General features: G+C 45.8%; 1 protein-coding gene across 1 annotated transcript; it reads right to left on the reverse strand.

The window, feature by feature from the left end:
* Positions 1–471: 471 nt before the first annotated feature.
* On the reverse strand, positions 472–20,353 carry LRR1 (leucine rich repeat protein 1). Its single transcript, XM_066608086.1, has 4 exons — positions 20,073–20,353; positions 16,722–16,820; positions 14,411–15,138; positions 472–3,313 (listed from the first exon to the last, which is right to left on the reverse strand). The coding sequence occupies exons 1-4, from the start codon at positions 20,256–20,258 to the stop codon at positions 3,058–3,060; spliced, it is 1,269 nt and encodes a 422-aa protein (XP_066464183.1). The 5' UTR covers positions 20,259–20,353; the 3' UTR covers positions 472–3,057.
* Positions 20,354–21,435: the final 1,082 nt, after the last annotated feature.

A 21,435-nucleotide genomic window follows, 5' to 3' on the forward strand; every position in this document is an offset into this window, starting at 1 on the left:
CTCGTCCACATGGCTGGCTAATCCAGGGATTAGCGGCCGCAGGCGGATCTGCCACGGAGAAATTTCTGAACGGAATTTCCGCGGCAAATCTGCCTTGTGTGAACCCAGCCTTACGGTGTGATAATCATCTACTTTTTCCGCCGCGGAAATCCGCATGTGAATTCCGCAGCTATTAGGTTCTATTGAACCTAATAGCTTTCTGCCTGCCAATGCGGAATTCTACCACTGATTTCTGCAGCGGGAAATAAATGGCGGCATGTTCTATTTGCTGAGGATTTATGCCGCCGGAGGTCTCCATGAGTATAGCATTAATGGAGACTGCGGAATTTCCACGATCACCAGCAAGTACTTTGTTTTTAATTGCAGTACTCCAGGGCTGTAAATCCACGGGCGTATCCCGTGACACCCGTGGGCGTGAGCCTTAAATCATTAAGCGAGTTTCCAGCAGCATATAAAACAAAGACACAGAAGTGTAAGAACAAGTTTAATAATAGCAGGTTAAAATGTAAAAATATTGTAATTTTCATGAAAAGATTTGTTATTCTCCACAACTCTTTATATAAGGCGGAAATAGGGACACCCTGGATCCCCAGACAACGGCTGAGGCACGTCTGTACTAAAGTATAGGTGGCAGTGTAAAGGGACCGTCAGCAGGTATGAGCACCAAAAGGATGCTAACACACAATGCACAATTATTCCGCAAGGGGCTGAAAATTCCAGACCAAAATCCGCATCTCTACATGCAGAAATCTGGCTCTTCCATCCTCCCCCCCGCAGACAAGCACACCGTATATCGTCTCGGCGTGAAAACCGAGCCGATATACGGTCGTCTGAATCCACCCTTAATCCACAACATGCAAGCACGTTCCCACTGATTTCAATAAGCAATTAAGTTTAATCATGTGCTAAATTTGTGCACAATACACTGCATTTTTTTTCTTTGGAGAAACGAAAAGCGCACGCAAAATAAGCTAATGTGAACGAACCCATTGAAATCAATTAGCTCTATCCAATACGTATTGCAAAAATTTGGCATGCATAATCCGCAGCGCAAATGTGTTCGTGTGAATAAGCCATAAGCTGCGTCTTGCGGAATAATTCCTCACTGTGCGAAAGCACCCTAAACTAAGTTGTGCTCCTCTTATGGCAGATTCTCCAACGCTCGCATTCTTGTGTGCCTTTTGTGACAGGTCCACCGCAGACAACCAGTCACTGGAACCATGCTCCCCGTTTATAGAGGTCTGAGGCAGGACAGGTGAGGAACACCTATACGATTTATTAAGACCACTCAGGCCTTCTGGTATGCAGAGCGATTTGCCAGTCCTCTGCCCACCGCAGGCAATTCCATTCTCTAGAACACACTTATTACGTATTGCATCTTTACACGTGTCCTGCTGGGGGCGCCATTTCCCAGATTTTTCCCAACATTGTTGGACTCCAGGGAACCTGCTGATGACAGGTCCCCTTTAGTGGGAGTTTTCACTTGACCACATTCACTTACAGAGGCAAACTACCTGCTCTTTATAGGTCCTATAGCATTATGTCTCTCCATACGCAAGGTACACATTGTCCTAGGTAAGAGGTGCAGCCTGCAGAATTGTGGGTGAAAGGTAATCTACCCCACTACTTAAAACCTTATAGGCTACAGGTCAAACAACTACTACCTACAATAAAAATACAATGTCTGCTATGGAAAACAGGAGTAATGCAGGCGGAGTGGGATACCGCCATGATAGCTCAGAGAATAAAGCAGCTGTTTTGTATACATATTTTATGTATACAGCTGCATTGTTCTCAGAGCTTTCAGCTGGTGTCCTGCCGAGATCTGCCAGCTGAGAGAATGCTATCAGCACCGCCCGCTGAGAAAATCAGCGTGTGGCGCTGATGAGAGTCAGTGGTAATTTCTAGCTTGCCGGAAATCACAGATGGACTAGTGTATGAACAGTGTACGATAGCCGCACGTTTAGATGCAACGATCTTCGCTCAAAAGATGGCTTTTGAGCGATAATCGTTGTGACTAAATGGGCCTATACTCAGATTAAACAAACTTTGAAGTTTGACTTGGAACAGAGCCCAGAGCTAAAGATGCGGGCCATACCAACTTCTCCCAAATACCAGTATGCTGATTGACAGTTCTCTCCCTATACACACAAAAGGGGAGAGATCTGTCAGGCAACATGTGAAAAGAGACTGGCACGGCCCCCCCCTGACTTAGTGCTCCGAATTGAGTCAAACATCAAAGTATTTATTGTGAAACACCGCAGCATTTCAGACCACCACATACACAAGGGCCAAAGGAGTTCACATGGATCATGACTGTACTGTATCAAGCGGGGTCGGCTACTGATACACCTCAATTCCCCCTGTACGTCCTGTGTTGTCAAGGCTCTAAACCCGTGCCATGTGCCGCCCCCTCAGACACCGTACATAAGTTTTACCTGAAGTGCTTCTGTAACTACAACTTCTGCTTAAAGGCTATACCCACACCTAGTAGAAAATCCACTTCATTGCGTTAAAATCTGCATGTTTCTCAAGCGGATCTTGGCATGGATTTCACCCCCCTATTTGAAGAGATTGAACTCCTCGCTGTAAATCTGCAGTGCAAATTCACATACGGTGGACTTACAATTTGCACCGCAGCACGTGATTCCTTGTAGTCCCATCTACATTGCAGAAAATGGTTGTCTACTATACGCGACTAGACTCCTGGGTGATGCCAACTGCAGTGCAACTTTGTATCAAACCCCAGTAAATGGTAACGGGGTGATTTGTAAACACTGTTCTCTGTCAAACATTTCACACCTAAATGTATCCCCTGTGACGGTTTGGAAACTACTATTCCCAGAATGACTTGTAGCGGTCGCGACATGTTGGGAATTGTAGTACCACACCAGCTGGCTGCTCTACATAAGCCTGTTCTTGCAGCTAGTTTGTGTGGGGAGCCGGTAGTAAGGCAGCTTGCAGATTCATTAGGAATCGCGGACATTGCCAAGGCATAAGGCACTGCGATATCACCGCCCGGAGCAGACTGGGCACCCAACAGGAGACGTCGGGTCTTCACACTCTGGTGCTTTGCAGGTATTTATCCAGGAACATGGAGTAGCAGGTGAGAGAGCAGAAGTAACAGATGATGGGGGCCTCAGTGCCCCCCATGGAGTCCACAAGGACGACTGTCTGAGACACCTGGTGTAGGTTCATTACGACAATCGCCTGGATAAAAGACGACAGGCACGGGCCGCCACAGTCACACGTTTTAGCCACTGAGAGATCTTGGCAAAGGTGCTTTGGCATCACTTGTGGTCCATATGGGATTCTAGAAGGGAAAAAAAACATAAGTGATGAAAAAAGGAGAAGGGGTTGGGGTGGTGGGGTTAACGCAAAAGAGGCTTATGATCACACAGCCAAGACTGCATTACAAAAAAAAACGCACATGATTTTACGATACGATTATTGGCTGCACATTTTAACAAATTCAACATTTAATTAACATTTCTCATCTGCAAACAGCACAGACCAATCACCATGTAATAAAACTACAGCGACACTACAGGCGTTTTATAAATCTGTTCTCATGTAAATACACCCTAAATAAATTGAAAGGGAGGCAACATGCACACGGTGAAGCGCAATATCGGGCTGAGAAAGTGGGACCGATCTCTCTTACCAACGTCCAAAAGTAATAAATATCGCATCGCTTCTGTGAGGCAAGTGCAATATCAAGCCAAGAAAAATCACCCCGATACCGCGCTCACCGTGTGTTTTTACACAGATGTGAAGAGTTTTTCTGGCAAAAATGCCCCCCATCACCTACGTGACGCAGCCATTTCCCAGCAGATATTTCAGGCACGTCAGAGGATTGGCAAGTGCTAACCATTGCTTTCAATGGGAGACCTGGCATCGCACTGGCATGCGCATCACACAACATGCAGTTTTTACTTTGAAGACAATGACAATGGGCGATGTGTTCTGAGAAACGCAAAAAAATAGGAAGGTGGCAAAAAACTCAATCCTGTGTATTCACGTGAGATTTGAGTCTTGCAACTCACAAATCTTGCGTGATTTGCGCGCTCATGTAAAACCAGCTTGAAACTGCGATTTTTACGCGTGTGATAGGATTGCAAGTGTTTCCCATTGATTTTAATGGGAAATATTGCATGCAATAGCCATACAATGTATTGTACGATCCAATTGAAAACGGGCGAGGGGTTCAGAGGCAATGCCCAGATAGAACTTGCTGCGATGTTTGTCCCCCACAGAGAGGTCACTTGTCTGAATGAATTCATTCAAAAGAATGGATTTCATATTCATGCATCGCATAAAGCTCGTGTGAGAATATTGTTGGTGTGAATAAGCCCCACCAATACTATTGGGAATCAGAGCCGAGGACCGAGTGTCAGATGTGGACAAACCAGCTCCATTACAGCCTGCAGAGAAGGAGAACATATACAGTAATGAGGTTTTACAAGCAGTACAGAATTAGGTCACCGACCAACTGTGCAAATGGAAAAGAGGTCAAGGACGATTATTTTTTATTACCTAATGATAATTAAAGATTTTATTAGGTTTCCATTTAAGAAGACAGAAGTCACCTATCTGCATCATTTCTAGTGTGAGGGATAAGGGGACACAAGTATAAGGTCCTCTAGACTGGGCAATAGAAGAAAATATTTTAGCACCCTGCTCTAAAAGCAGCAGCTGAAGAGTTAACATGTTAAATAGAATCTACGTGTATTTGCAATGTTCCCCTGCTTAGAGCAGCTTTCCACGTTTGCCCCCTGATAAGGAGCTGCTCTAAAGGCCCTTATAGACATGAGAGTGTTGGGCAAACTATACCCAACACTCATCCCCGCCCATACTCGCTCTCATGCTGCTGCACAGAAGTGAGTATCGCTGGCTCACAGCGGGGAGGCTGGAGGGGATTTCACTCCTCACTCTCCCCCGCCCCTCTCCATTGACTTAACATAGCGGCCGTTCAGTACTGAACGACTGCCATTTACACTGAACGATGACCGTTTATGCTGCATAAACGAGTGTAATTAGCAGCCGTTCATCACTGAACGGCCGCTATGTTAAGTCAATGGAGAGGGGTAGGGGAGCAAGAGGTGATAAATCTCCTGCAGCCCCACCTCCCGCTGGCCGCTCTGTGAGCGAGCCAGCACTACTAGCTCCTGTGCAGGAACACAGGAGCGAGGACACACAGGGACGAGTGTCGGGCATTATTTGCCCGACATTTATCCCGTGTAAACCCACCTCAAGCCTTTGCATGGTTTAAGTTGACAATCATTAAGCTTTAGGTTGCAAAGTTTAATTTCTTCTGTACAAGACCCATTGCTTGGAAATCACATCTGGGTAGTAACAAATAGCTTGAGGCTTTATTCACACCAGCGTTCACGCCTGGCCGAAAAATGCTACCATCTGAGGCATTGGTTTCTAATGCATTCGTTCACATTTACATGCGACTGGAAAAGATAGTTCTGGTCCTATCTTTCGAAAGACATACGCTGGCAGCTCCCATGGACTCTTATGGGAGCTGAAAAAAAAAAGGGAGGGGGAGGCAGTTTAGCAGCATCCAACGTTGTGAAAAGCTTACAGGTGTTTCTAATTAGGCATTTGAAGTCATTGTGAGGATGCCTAGTGAGGGATTTCCAGCCTAAGGCTGCATTCACACGAACGTATATCGGCTCGGTTTTCACGCCGAGCCGATATACATGCGTCCCCATCTTAGTTCCGAGAATTAGCCCCACCCCGCTTCACCCTATTGCAAATAGTGCAGAGGGGTGGAGAGGAGGCAGAGAGGGGGCGGGAGCTCAGTTCCTGCTCCTGGCTGTTCCATCCCCCCCCCCCTGCAGATGAGGACAACATATATCGGCTCGGTGCGAAAACCGAGCCGATATATGTTGGTGTGAATGCAGCCCAATACATCGTACCCATTTGTGTGAATGGACGAGAAAACGCAATTAAGCGCGGAACTTGAACATGCATGCAAATTAACGGCACAAACATAAAAAATGCATATGCTCGTGTGAAGAAGCCCTTAAGGTGTAAACATATGTTAATCATTAGAACACCTATGGCTTCTATTGGATGTATATCTCTGATGTTTTGTCATTTTACGTATATAAGCAACTTGTTACTATGACTATATTGAGAGAATCATCCGATACCACAAGAGACTGGCGTCTGCCTATACATCCCCATGAGCTCGTTACACCTTACACTACCAATTTGGAATTAGACACAGAGGGTTAAGGACTTATTAGTCCAGCGATGACACAAGTTTTACCCATCTCTGAGAAAACTCGGCGACAACAAAAATGGCCGTCACATGTCTGCATCTACTGAAAATCCACAGTGGCAAAAACTGTAAACGATATTTTTTGTTGTTGCCGATTTTGGTGCACATTTCAATCTTTCATATAACAAAGGGTAAGAAATACAGCAAACAGGTCGGCTTCACATGTGGTGAAGCTGCTGCGGCCTTACTGCAACGAAATACCTGCAGCAATTACACCGTAAGCCTGCAATGGCCAAGTCTGCCCCATTCAAGGGTGGAATTTGGCCACATTTTTTTTAAATTGCCGATCCGCTGTGGGATGTAACCCTTGTATCACAAAGCTTTAATGCTGCAACAGAAATGCGCAGCATAAACAAACATGCCGCAGATTCAGAATCCACATTTTTCCCAAAAATGTTGCAGATTCAATGCAGAGGATTTTCCCACCATGTGAAAGAGTTCAGACGTTCCCTCCGCACGACTTGTACTGGAAATGCTGCGGAATTACAATGAAATCTAATGCGGAGATTCTGCAGCGTTCTCACTGAGCCTAAATGCTCCCCGCTCAGCGGTGATCTGCCTGTGTAAATGCTCTGCACAAGCGCCTACAACTAGCGGTGACGTCACCGTCTCGTGCAGATGGTTGTCCCGTGTAAATGGGGTACAAGCGTGCATCATTGCTTGGTGTAATGACCCTGCAGCCTTCTTCCAAGTCCCTTATCTGATCATCATAATACTCCCTTTAGCTGGAGATCTTCACGGATTCATACAAGTCCTCAGCAGGAGGAAGGCCAGTGGTTACACTTTCCATTTCCTCCTGGATAAAGGCCATAATATAACAGATGTGTTTGAGGTAGGAAGCCAAATACTCATGTAAAAAGCTCTATGTAGACAATAGTGCGGTCCTGGCTGTTTGCAACACTAATTACCTACACTTGGCAAATATGTTTCCAGACTGCTTCCTACTTCCGTAGGTGTGCTAGTGACATCACATTCCTCTTGCTCCTCCGGTTTACCTTCCAGCAGGTGGCCCTGTGGTCATTCTATGTATACGGTGCCCCGGTGTCACCAGCAGCAGCTCCTGCACATACAACACTGCCTAGAAAACAGCCCAGTCAGCCGTCATACTTTGGGAAACTCAATATTAGGCAATCAATACATAATTAGTGGCTGTTGGGACCGCTGTCGATCAGCAGGACAAGGGTGCAGTCATAAGTGAAGTTTTTTTTTTCTTTTCTTTTTAGTGTAGTTTTTAAAGCCAAAATCAGAACAAAGACATAAAAAAACCTAGAGTGGATCCAAAAAAATTTTGTATAAAAAGACTGCACCCTAAAATTCTACATAGGACATATTTCGCTCCACACAGATTGCACCATCACTATCCAACCTCTTCCCCGCTAGGTTTTAGGGGATGCCAAGAAAGGGGAGATATGCTCCATATATGGCGGACATGTCCGGAGGTCGATAGGCTGTGGTCGCAGGTCCACAATCTTCTCAACCAAATGTTAGTGGGTCCGCTTCCCAAATCCCCTACAGTGTTCCTGCTGGGGAATCGCCCTGTGCGATCTAGGTATCAAGCCCATAAACTGATATAAATGTATGTATGGCTATAAGAATCCACATCGCCTCCGCATGGAAATCACCTACCCTCTCCTTTTCAGAGGTGCTTGATAGACTATCCTCAATTATGCTATATGAAAGGATTCATGCGATTAGAACAGACACGATGACAAATTTCTAGAAAATTTGGCAACCTTGGATTAAATGTCTAGAGATCCCAGGACTGCGCCATATTAGATTATCTACTTAGCTTTTATTCTAGTGACTAGATATAAATATACACATTTAGATAGTTCTGAACGATGATGGACTCTTGGCGACCTATTGGTTTAAATTTCTATGTTGACCCTTTTTTCTTTTGTTTTAACCCTATAATTCTGTGATCTATTAGCCGCTATAGGCAAATACTATTTTTGATGGCAATATTGGCCCCCCTGCCAGGGGACTTTAGAATGCTATAAGCCTCTCATATGTATGATTACAAAACACAATAAAAACCCTTTGAAACTAGAAAAAAGACTGCACCCATTCCTTATTCTCGCTCCTTTCATCATCCTCACCTGGTTTTGGCAGCAAAAAACCTGCATGTGTGAACGCACCCTTCATGTATGTTCACACGTTGACGATCTGCTGTGGATTTTGTCAGATTTTGGTGCGGATCTGCAGCAGATTTCAACTGAAGGATTGGAAAGGTGCTGCAGATCTGTGACGTGTAAACGCACCCTTAGGCCTTCCTCACATGACATTTTTATACAGCGTTTAGCGCTGCCTTTTCAGTGCTCCGCTGAACTCTGTACAAGGCTCCCATAAGCATCAAAACGCAGCGTCTTTAACAGTGATGTATGTCCTATCTTTGGCTGTTTTCAGCCCTGCGTCGCTCATGGAAATGAATAGGCAGCGTTAGCAGCACTGCTGAAAGCGCAGCACAACTTGGTTATGTGCTTTGGGCAGCGCTAGCTGCACTACCCAAAAAAAAAAAAAAAGTTACTCACCGATGCTGCCGCCGTTGGGTCCCTGGCGCTGCTTTCCGATGCTCCAGGCACTTGTTAGAGGAGCTTTTGCTAGTGACAGGGTTTGAAGACCCCCGCCTCCAGCAAGAGATTGCTCTGATTGACTAGTCCAGCGCCAATTACAGAATGAATGGCTCACGGCTCAGCCAATCAGAGCAATCTCTTGCTGGAGGCTTGGTGTTGAAACTCCGTTACTAGCAAGAGATGCTCTGCAGGCACAGACAAGTTCCTGGAAGCCTGCAGGGATGGCGCCTACTAGGTGAGTATTTTTTTCAGCTTCCCTGGCTGCTTTATCAGCTGTGCTGAAGACGCAGCCAAAACACTGGCATAACGCATGCCAGCGGTGCTGAAATCGCAGTGAACACATTGTTGAAAAACACTGCGCTTCCTGTAAACGCCTGTGTGAGGGAGGCCTTAGGCTGCTCGCACACAGGCCTCTGCAAATGCAGCGTTTTACAGTGTAATGCACCCCATCAAAAAGAAAAATGACTGAAACGCACCAAAATACTGCAGATGGCGTTTAAAATCGTGGCGCTCAGGTGCTCGTCTGGAAAGTCCCATCGCAATCAATGGAGGCGTTTTACAGCGCTTTTAGCGAGCATTTCCAACACCTCGCTAAACGCTATAAAAACGCCTGTGTGAGACTGGCCTTAGGGTATGTTCACACTGAGAAATACTGCAGAAGATTCCACGCAAATTTTATAGCAATTCCACATAAAAACCTGCGTCAAAATTCATGCAGTAGGTTTGGATTTTGACCAAAAATCAGCTATAGAGCCGCAGCCGATTCTAGTAACTACATTTACCCCCCACCTCAGAATACATGGCGCTTTCAGTGCACCCCGACCCCTCGGCAGCCTATCGTGAGCAGCTGGTCAGGCGATTCTACTTGTGCATCACCTGACAACTAGAGGCTGCCGAGGGGCCGGGGTGCGCCGACAGCACCATGTATTCTGTGGTGAGGGGGAACGATGTAGCTACTAAAGCCAACTGCAGATACACAGCCAATGCCTAGTCAAAATCCACACCTATAGAGCACACACATGGGAATGCTGCGGAATTTTACTCATGTCTGCCGCATGTGAACGTACCCTTAAAGGGCTGTGCTGCTACCCTCACTGCCGACTCATGCATGGCACCTGACCTGTGCCCGCTGCTGCAGCTCACTCCTGTTTAAGACAGTCCAACGTGGACTTGGAGAATATCCCTCGTGGGAGTCAGTAGGGCAGGGAGCATCGTCTGACTTCCCTCCTAGAGAAGTGAATGGAGAGCGCTGCACATAATGTCATCTCTCCATTCATTCTCTGCCTGAATGCTGTGACCACCTACAGGGTATGTTCACGTTTCTGATTTGGGGACCTTTGTTCTAGAGACGGATGAGGTGCCACTTCTGAACCCCCATCTGGCAGACATTTAGGGCATATCCTGTGCATATGCCATAAACCTCTAAGATGGGATCGACCCTGTAACACTTTCACCTTTTCATGGCCGATATGGTAAAACCTGGTCACTTTACAAAACAAAACAAATAAAAAAAAAAAAGCGTAGTGCAGTGCTGTCTCTGTAGTTTCATTGAGATGTCTCGAATAGCATAGCAGAACGCGCTACACCGTTTCTATAGCTCCCATTCACGTCAATGAGAGTGACACAAACAGTACTGCGCTAAGTGTTCGGCTCCGGATGGGTGCCCGATATCGGTTTCCTACCTCCACTATGGAAAGCCAGGATCGGAATACCCCTGTAATTTACTCCATGAACTGCTGTACATAAAATGAAGACAGTATTCAGTACAGCCCCTATTACAATAAATGGGACGAGCAGAGGGTCCAGTGCAGAAAGCAGGAGTCTAGGAGATGGGTGCTTATTAGGTTTTCATTTCTGCTACATCTTCTCCGCTTCAGTGTTGGGTAGATGAAGGACGAGGATTGTGTATAGTGACGTGACTACATAGACTCCCTCAGTATGAGAGCCACAGTCGCTGCAGAGAACCCCCACCTTAGTTCTGTAAGGAATTGAGAATTCCACTAAATGGCAGAAAATCAATCATGCAGGAACCTATAAAATGAGAGTTCTGGCTCCTTCCCAGTACATTACAGATCTGGGATACCAAGTTCCCCTTAACTGCTGTGTGCTCTACAGTCTACTTATAAGGAGGCCGAATCACATCTATTAGCATCCGCTAATCCAGAGGTCACCAACCTTTGCTAGCCTGCTGACAGGTTCCCCTTAAGCAGGACAGATGATGCTGACCTATGACTGGAGTAGGAGGGCGCATTACTAACTGTTGAGGAGGATGTGAGCATTACTGGATCAGGCTGCTAGTGGTGCTGCCCTTAAAACTCATTGCAGAGTGGCGGCTGTAACTGCCTGAAACCGAGGGCAGAGTTGAAGAGCAACAGAGAGGCCATCAGTTGGCGGGTGGGCTGGGGAAAAGCTACGCTTAATAAGATGGGGTTCTGAATACAAATCATCCACATTAACAAGGAGGACAAGTGGCAGGAGCTGCAGCCTCACTACCCGGCACCTAGGATTTAGTGACAGGGAAGGTCTGATTTACCTTACAGCCCCCGCAAGACATATTTTCAGCCCTATTCTTACAAGCGGTGGACTTGTAGGTAAAGTGGAGCTTTAAATTAACCAGGCTAATCCTGCGTGTATAATTTATCTTCTCCCACATTACACTGCTCATCAGCAAAAAAACACCAAACAAACAAAAAAGCTAATGACAAAAATTTCTGGAGTATAAGAGATGCAGTTTTGGCACACACCAGAACTGTGCCTTCTTGGCCATTTACGTGGTGCCTTGCCACTTTTCCAAAAAGTGGTCAAGACTCCTGTTGGGTTTGTGACCACATGGGGCCCATCAACTTTCACTATAATTTGCACCAGAAACTGGCATACGCAATGCCAGTCTAAGTAAAGATGCCCCATTTTAACTAATCCATTTGGAAAAGCGTTGGCAATTCTGCCCAAGGCTTAATCCGCATGTGGATCCGCAGTAACAACTGCAGCAGAGGAGATGCAGATTTCTGCCACGGTTTTACAGGTGGATTCCACTTCAGAATCTGCTGTGTGAATATGCCCTTATAATACAACAATTAAAATCCTTTAATTCCTCCCTATACAAGAGTAAAGGCCCTTTTACACGCAACGATTATCGCTCAAAATTCATTTAAACGATCCAAAATGAGCGATGGTTTTGCTTTTAAAGATGAAAGTTTAAACCTAACAATTATCGCTAGAGATGGACGTGGTGTCTGGGCACTTCAGTCGTTCGGTGTGTTGCTGGATTGGCCTTTGAAAGTAGATCTAATTAGGTGGGTGTGCATAATTTAAGTGAAAAAAAAAACAACAAAAAACAAGGAGCTTTGTGAACTGACATTTGAAAGAATCTCCAGGTGTCTGGTTTGTTAATCCTTGAAAAAAACTCAAACAATTGCTAGTATAGGCCTTCCCTGAAGTGGCATTGAGAAAGAATCAGTAGGAAGCAGGTGCATGCAGAAAGACGAAAGGAGGAGAAGAAAAAAGAAAAAAAAAACGCAACAAAACAGGTTTAGTGAGTTGGCCTTTAACCCCTTGAGTGGCACGCCCGGAAATTTTTCGGGGACGAGCTCCACTGCTCATAGTGACATAGCCCGGAAGATATCACTATTATATATCCACTACTAATATCACTATTGGAGCTGCAGAGCACAATGCCACAAGCTGTGACAGTGTGCTCTGCCTGCACAGACCCACACAGAGCAGTGCAAGGGCTTTGAAAAACCAGCAGAAGATATTGCCGATATGTCGGCAACCTCCTGCTTTGTTTACAGGTTGCCATAGAGACCATCGGCTTGTCAGAAGCAAGCCGATGGTCTCTGTGGCAGGGAGAGCTTGGTGCTTGGCTGTGAGAGGACAGCTAGGTACTAGCTCTTACAGCAGAGATCAGAGAAAACCTCCGATCTCTGCTGTGTTAACCCTTTACATGCTGCAGTCTATGTGACTGCAGCATGTAAAGGGCTGTCACTGCAGCATGTAAAGGGCTGTCACCATCGGACCCCTGGAATGTGATCAGGGGTCCTGATGGGTCCCTGTGGAAGTCCCCTAAAGTGACAACAAAAAAAAAAAAAAAAAAAAAAAAAAAAAAAAAAAAAAGGTAAAAAATTTAAAAAAAAAATAATAAAACCACTTGTCTCCCTTTACTTTGTAAAAAAAATCAAAAATACAATCACACATGTGGTATCCATGCGTCGTAATGACCCAGAGAAGGAAGTTAATACATTATTTAACCCCTTAATGACATGGCCCCTTTTTTTCTTTTTTCCCCCATTTCTTTTTTTCCTCCCCCGTGTTTAAAAAAATCACAACTTGTCCCGCAAAAAACAAGCCCTTCTATGGCCATGTCAATGGAAAAATGAAAAAGTTATGGCTCTTGAGACGCAACTGCAAAATTAGTTGAAATTCAATGGTTAGACCATTTTAAAAAACCTGCCCTGGTGGGCACGACAGGGTGGTTGGAAACCCGCCACTCAAGGGGTTAAGGCCTAATTCCCACGGGCGGATTTCGGCTGCGTATCACACGGCGGAAATCAGTGGCGTTGCCCTGCAGCTATTAGGTTCTATTGAACGTAATAGCGCAATGCTCACGGTGCGGAATTCCACGGTGGAATTCCGCACCGTGAAATAGCCTCGCAATCACCCGTGGCATGTTCTATTTACCGCGGGCGTACACGCAGACGGCTTCCATTGCAGTCAATGGAAGCCGCCCGTCACGCTATCTTCCGCTGTAGCCCAGCAGAAGCTAGCATGAAACCGCTTCCCTGCCCACCGCCATCTGCGTCACGTGACGAGGCCGGCGCGTCATTCGCTCTACTGTGCATGCGTGCCGGAGCGCCATGCAGGACGTCCGGTGGCGGATCCGGAGGCAAGTATGGGGGCACCGTGAGTGACTCCGCAGCAGAATTCCGCTTGCGGAGCCCGTCACGGCCATGGGCACTAGGCCTTAAAGAATCACTAGGTGTCAAGTTTGTAATTACTGAAAAAAACAAAAACAAACAATGGCTAGTGTAGCCAATCGCTCTGCTTTTTAAGGCCTCATGCCCACAGCTGTGTCGGACTCCGCCAGCGGAATATCGCAGCAGAGGCCGACACGGTGAGTCCCGTTTGGCGAGCTGGCGCAGTACAGGACGCAAAAGTATCGTGCGACGGACGGCTTCCATTGACTACAGTGAAAGCCGGCCGCGCGTTTTCCCGTGGCAGTTAGAGCCCTTAATTTCATGCTGCGGAATAGAAGCAAGAAAGTATGCCCTGCCAAACGATAACCCCTCCCCAGGAATCGCTGAGCGGCTGTACGATTGTCATTTAAACCAAGTGGAAAACAAACTGCTAAATTACGGATTTTATGTGAACTAAAAGTCAACGAACGAATATTGAATGAAAAATGCCCAATGGCTGCGCGTTTACACAACGATTATCGCTCACTTTTGGCAGTTTGTACGAATTATGAGTGATAATCGTTGCGTGTAAATGGGCATTTAGTCTACAGTCGGGAAAGTGTTAAAAAGATGCACAAGTAATACTCTACCTGTAGCTAAGAGTTGCCCTTGAAGCGGTTTCCAGTAATGTAAGCGGTATCTTCAGCTGGATGTCGGGGACCATTGGATTTGCTTTAGCGAAGGGATTACCAAACAGATCCAGGTTCTCCAGCACTAACATTTTAAAGCTATTGGGAAGATAGGGAAGTTTATTTTTGGTGGCAGAAAGGAAACGCAATTTAGTCAGATTGCCAATGGCGAATGGCAGCTGAACGAGCTCATTTCCATCAAGCTTCAGATTGACAAGTTCTCTGAAATTGCAGAACTGGAACGGAAGAGCCTTTAATTTGTTTTCACTCAAGTCTAAAGATTTCAGAGAGTTCCTCAAGGTGGAGTTACAGAACTCGACCTCAAAGGTCTCCAGAAAGTTATTGTGCAGGGACAGCTCCTGGAGACACACCAGGTCACCGATGGTCTTGGGCAGCTTCTTGATATGGTTGTTGCTGAGGTCCAGCTTCTGGAGTCTCTTTAAGCACAGCATTCGCATGTCCACCCGGGCCAGCTTGCAGTAGGAGACCTGAAGAACTTCCAGGGAATAGGGGAAGCTCTTGGTGAGTGGATAGTCCTTCTTGCAAGTAATAATCATTTTGGCTCTTGGCTTTTCTATCTCAGATGTCTTAGCAGGAACCAGGCGTGACAGCGGGACGGGGCTGGCATCTGTGCCCTTGTGCGCCAAGCTCACTGCTGAAATGAAGTTCTTCAGGGTGCAGACGTCCGCCTGAAACGGGGAGCAGACAGAACATAAGTGAGCGGTGGGAATTTTACAGAAGTATCTTTTTAGGGTTTTTGTTATTAGAATTCTCCAGAAATAGTGCCACAATAATCCAGACTCGTGTCTGATACTAAAGCCTAGCCGCAGTGTGGCAGCGATGTTTGGGGAAGCCCTTTTTCTAATCTCATACAACCTCTTAGGAAATCTAGACATTTTCTAATGGCACCTAATATTTGTTCTGTTTTTCTACCAACATCTAATAGGTTAAACAAAGCCATTTGCTATAGGCCGGTGACACAACCACCGTATTCAGATGCTGATTGTGCAGCCGGTCTCCTGCTCCAAACTTCACAGATATGATGATGGGAGTTGGGGTTAGGCCAGGACACACATCCGTATTATGGCTGTAGAATCACATCTGATATGCGGTGGTGTCACCGGCAATACAGGGTGGATGCGGTCTGCAGATTACTTCTGTCACCCTGCTAAATGATGTGAATAGCCTCCTACTGACAGGTCTATCAGGATAGCCAATTCAACAGGACAGCATCCCGACTTCCAGCTTAACCTTTCATAGGCAGCTTGTAGAGGCCCTTGTTTAACCCTTTCACAACCTCCATATGTATATATACGCCATGCGGTTGTGTGGGTTGTATGGAGCAGGCTCCGCTCCATACCCAGCAGGTGCCGGCTGTTTTCAATAGCTCCGATCGCAGCTGTTTCACTGTTTTGATGCCGCATGTTGCCAAGCAGTTGCCATGGTAGCTCAGGACCCGGCGAGGGTTCCCACAGGGCTGCCATGCATGGATGTCTATTAAAGCCCTATTAAAATGAAAAAAAAAATCGTGGGTCTCAGAATATGGCAGGAAAAACATTTTTTCCTCACTTTTAAAAAGTCATAAAACATCTATATAATTTGGCATCATCATAATCATACTGATCCACAGAATAAAGTGAATATTTTTACTACAATTTGCACAGCGAAAAAACAAAACATCCTCAAAAATGGTACCGTTGTATTTTTTTCTCCATTTCACACTACTTAATTTTTGAAAGTTTTTCATTACATTAAGTGGTACCAATTTAAAAAAAAAAACAACTTTTTTGTAAGAAAAAAAAACATTGTACAGCTATGTCAATGGAAATAAGTTATGGCTCTTTGAAGGTGGGGACAGAATTTTTTTTTTATCTGATCTTGAAAGAATTAATGTGTAATTACTGTTGTCCGTGGGTTTTGCAGCTCATCCCTATTCACTTGAATGAGGCTGAGCAGCAATGCTAGTATTTTTCTGATTCCATACGATCTTTTTAATGGATTCTGTCACCAGCTGCATTAAGTTTGATACGAGTCACAGAGGTGGGCTACGCCTGCCTCCACCCACCCACAGCACGCGGAGCGACAGCTCTTTCCCTATACACAAAAGAGAGAGTCAATCTGCCTGACGCGGTCGGGGAGAAGCCAACACGGCCCGTCTCCAGCTCTGGGCCACACAACATGAACCTGGTGACAGAGTCCCTTTAAGTGGCTGAAAAGCTTTTTCCTCAATCAGTTTTGTAAAACACATACTCCTATCGTCATGCATCGGTACCTTGCTGAGACATATATCCACCGCCGGCTCTCTTAGTCGGATTGTGGCTTTTCCTTCATTTACAAACTTGGAAAACAAATTCTCAATGTTGTCTTGCAGCTATATAAGAGAAAAGAGATGGGTAATTAATGCGAGTGGTGCTATGACCTGACAACATACTGGAGGGATGCGAATAGGCATCTACTAAGAAATAGGCAGCATGAGGGTCACATTATGCAGCGGTTTTTTAAAGATTTGACTCGTACGTACAACTTTTTTCTTCTTTTAAAAAAAGGTCATGGAGAATGTTACTCAAAAGTTATTAGCAATTTAGAGTCTAAATGGTTAAAGAGTACCTGCACTTTCAGAAAACTTTTGACATGTCAAAAGTTTTGATCAGTGGTGTCCCGCTGCAGAGCCCCCCACTGATCGCTCGAATGAGGGGGCTGCTGCGCTCACCCGAGTGCTGTGCCCCCTCGGCTACATTCGCTGTGCTGGAAATCTACAATCATGCTGACGGACGTGTTTGCCTTTACCTTATGGATGCCGTACACCTGTGCATTTAGTAGGACGTGCTGACTGGACGTGCTTTTGTTTCACTGGGAATCAGTAATGTCCGCTTAGGATCAGACTTCAAAAGCGATGTAAAATCCACTCAAAATGTTTCTACATAGAAGCCAGAACACGTACAGTACAGCACACACCCACTACATGCCATCCATGGTGAACACGCTGCTGGTCATGTGATTACAGGAGGTCAGAAGTGACGAGTCTACCAAAGCAGATCAATTTTCTTTGTGGCAAATGTCCCTTTATGACTAAAACGTCAAGCAACTGGAATATTCTGGTGCAGGATTCTAGTATATGTGCGCCATCTAGTGGTGAAGACAGGTATGCTTGTAAGGCCGGTCTCACAAAGACAGCTCGGTTTCTGCATGCAGGAGCCCGCAGCGAAATCTGACCATGTGCCCACTCGGCTGGCGTCCGCACGTACCTTTAATCAGTATGCGGATGGGCCCGAAAGCTCGCCATTGGACATGCGCAATACAGATTTTGTCTTCTGCACTGACACTACACTATTTACACGGAATCCGCAATTTTAATGCAAAAACACCTCGCTTCACTCCTCTGAAATTGCGATCCTCCGGTGCAGAGGAGCTGCAAGTGTTTCCCATTGATTTCAATGGGAAACATCACATTGTATGGCATGTGATGTGTTTGACTGTCCCACTGAAAACAATGGCTGATAAGATATGCAGCATCGCTCATTCAAAAGAATGGAGTTTATATTTGTGCGTCTCACAACACACAAAACCCATGTGAGCGGACATGCTCATGGTCTATGCGGAATGCTGTGAACTGTCCGCACGGGTGACGATCGTGGATTCCAATATCCAAATCCGGTTGTATGAGACTGGCAAAGACCCCATTGCTTGTCATGTGCAACTGACATCAGGCAGCACACAGAAACCCATCCATGTGCTCAAAACAGATGAATGGAGACGCCATTAAAATTATTTGGCATCACCATGGAACGCAGCAGTCCATCCGTCCCAGCGTCAAAAAACAAAAAGAAACACAAAGAACAGAAATAATGTCAGCATTTTCAACAACTTTAGTGGTCCCAGAACATTGTACAAAGCATACAATATTCCAGTTCCGCAGAGCACTTTCCAAGCACCCTGTGCCGTCTGATCTGCGGTGCAACGCACATTATGTTGTATTCTTTTCTGCGATATTGATAAGAAGAGGGCACGCAGCGATTTATTTTTATAATACACAGACAAAAGATACGTCCATCTGAATGAGCCCTTATGGATGCAACTGGAGAGCCCCATTCTTAAGATTGGTGGGGGGTCCCAGTGGTCCAACCTCCACCCATCAGATCCTTATGCCCCATCCTGTAAGGCTGTCTGTCCACCAGGGAGGCAGAATATGGCTAGCGATATTCCACCGCCGGGCAGCAGGGGAGAGAACTGTCAGTCAACTACCTGACAGAAAGGCTCATTGAGGAGAATCGCGGCATGCTGCGATTTGAGTCCCGCGAGCGGAGACTCGCTATGATTCTCCGCTCGTGGACATTGGGACTGTGCAATGCTATGGAAGGTGTGCACTGCGTTACTCGCGACCGGATTACACAATGCACTATCTCCATAGGACAGGAGCCCTAAAGTGGCGATAAGTATTTTCAAGGAACACCTTAAGGTCACCTTCAGTATAAAGAATGGAGTTCATATCACAACACACAAGACTCGTGTGAATGTGGCCTCTGGCTGCATTTACTTGGCCAATAGCGAGTTGTGACTGTCTCACATGAATACAGGACACCTTGCGATTTTTTTCTGTCTCACACCTTCAATGCAAAAAAACCCCAAAAAAACATAAGAAAAAAACACTGACATTTGACTCGGAAAGTAGCCGAGTCACGGAGGCGGACTGCGCCAGCCTCTCCTGGTCAGCTCCGCTCAGAGTCAAACGTCAAAGTATGATTTTTACGGAAATGCTGATTGCCGGCGTACCTATTCCAGGTTCATGTGCCCGCGTGGTTTGGGCAGCCTGAACCCGATAACAGGTTCCCTTTAACACCCGCTGGTGGTGCTGGGAGAAGCACACGGATCGACTGCGGCTCTTTGTATTTCAGGACAAGATTTCAATTTTCGTCTCGTTTGCAGATGAACTCTTGTGGCTGTGACCTAAATGTGAGAGTCGGGCGCAGCAGATCCGTCAGAGAATCTTACGCAGAAACCCAAGACAGCGGTTTGCAGGGGGGTGCCAGAACTTGTGCAGCGGGCCAGAGGCAAACCACCCGCTGTGCACAATATGTCCTGTGTGGACGCAACCCTTAAAACAGGTTTTCCTGGCAAATTTTCTTTCTGACCGATCTTCACGCTGGGTCATCAATCGTACGCCGCTCAGCATCCTGACCAATTAGCTGTTTGGACGCAGCTTCCATTAAAATTAATGGGAGCTGCGCAATTCCCAGCGCTGGCCACTACACAGTGATCGGCACTGCTTCCACTCGGCTCCCTGTGTATTTTGCTAGTGACAGCGGAGGTCTCAGCAGCTGATTGGTCACGATCCCAAGGGGCGGTCTCTAGACAATCAACTATTCTGAGGATTGGTCATAAAGAAAAAAAAATGCCTGGAAAACCCCTTTGATGTTCGCCAGTCAAAAAAGGTGCCAGATTGGCAGACGATCAGGTCCCATGGATGCCGGGTTAGCAGACATTCTGGACTGGCACACATTAAAGGGTTTTTCCAGGCAACAGGTAGTCTGCATCCTGTGAGGGGGGGCTCATAGACCCCAAAGCCTGCTGATTACTGCTCTACAATGTAGCTGCTGCAGAACCTCTTCTGTGTGGTTCCACTCACCTTGTACCTGGAGCCAGCCTTGTCCTTGATGGTGCAGACCATTAGGTAGATGGGTCCCGGCTGGCCGCAGCCCTTCTCCTCCTGCCTCCCCACGGACAGCACAGCCCGGGTCCCTCTCCCTCTGTTCCTCATACCGAATGTAGGCAGCATCCGGTTAATCACCTCCACCTCACACTGCAGCTTCATGGCGGCGGTCAGCTCTGCCCGTGTTATTCCGCCCGGGTCATAGAGAGCAGGCTCCTGTACGCCGCTCTAGCCGCCATCACACTGACAACTTTGTGTTCCCGCTCATCTGTGCGGTGACGTCACCGCAGTCCTCCAAGGTCAAAGAGAGAGGGCTAGAGCGCCGCCGGCTCTATCATTGTTGTCGTTGCTAGGCCTTCCATGCACAATGTGTTTGTGGCAGATTTGGGGGATTTATTAAAAATGGAGATGAAATACATGTGTTTTTATTTCAAGGGGATTTTGTGGGGGCTTTTTTTTTGTTCATACTTTTTTATGCCTTATTTTACAGATGTTTTTTTCCTATGAAGAAGCTTATGGCGTACAGTCACGGTAAACATAGATGAAACAACATATACAAACGTTTGCTGCTTTAAGCAAATCTCTACGGGTTTAGGACAAATGCGTTAAACAGCTAGCTATATGTCTCCATACGCTTGTGGCCATTTGTACATTAGTTTTTCACTAAACTCTATTTTTTCTAAGGCTACGTTCACAATGACATTACGGCTTTCAGTCGCAATTCCGTTTCTCTGCTTCATTTTTGGAGCACAAAAGCAGGATTAAAACGGAAATAAACATCTTCGGTTTTCTCCCCGTTGATTCCTAATGGGATTTTTTAAAAAAACTGAATGCTTTCAGTCCGCTTCCGTTTCGTTAGGCCTCAGTTTTTATAACGCTACAGTGCAGTCTGCAGCACTATTCTGTAAAAAAAGAAATACGGAAAGCTAACGGAATGAAAGCAAAGTATTCCATTTTTTAAAAAACCTATAGAAATCAATGAGGGGAAAAGCTGAAAATGCTTCTTTCCATTTTAATCTAGTTGTTCTGTTCCAAAAACAGAACAGAGAAACGGAATTGCAGCTGAAAGTCTAAAGCTCTTGTGAATATACCTTAACCCCTGAGGACTACCCTGGGTGAGGATTCACCCTAGCAAAGTTTCCAACTAGTGCCACCAGAGTACTAATAATTTCATTTCTTTTATTACAACAATACGGTATTGAGCTTTTCTATGTATGATGATATACTCAGCAGTTGTTGTACAATTACCTTTGGAAAAAAAAAAAAATATATATATATATATATATATATATATATATATATCTATATATATATCTATATATATATCTTTATTTGTCTG

The sequence above is a fragment of the Eleutherodactylus coqui genome, chromosome 6 (genome assembly GCF_035609145.1).
Source record: "Eleutherodactylus coqui strain aEleCoq1 chromosome 6, aEleCoq1.hap1, whole genome shotgun sequence".
In the NCBI taxonomy this organism is placed as follows: domain Eukaryota; kingdom Metazoa; phylum Chordata; class Amphibia; order Anura; family Eleutherodactylidae; genus Eleutherodactylus; species Eleutherodactylus coqui.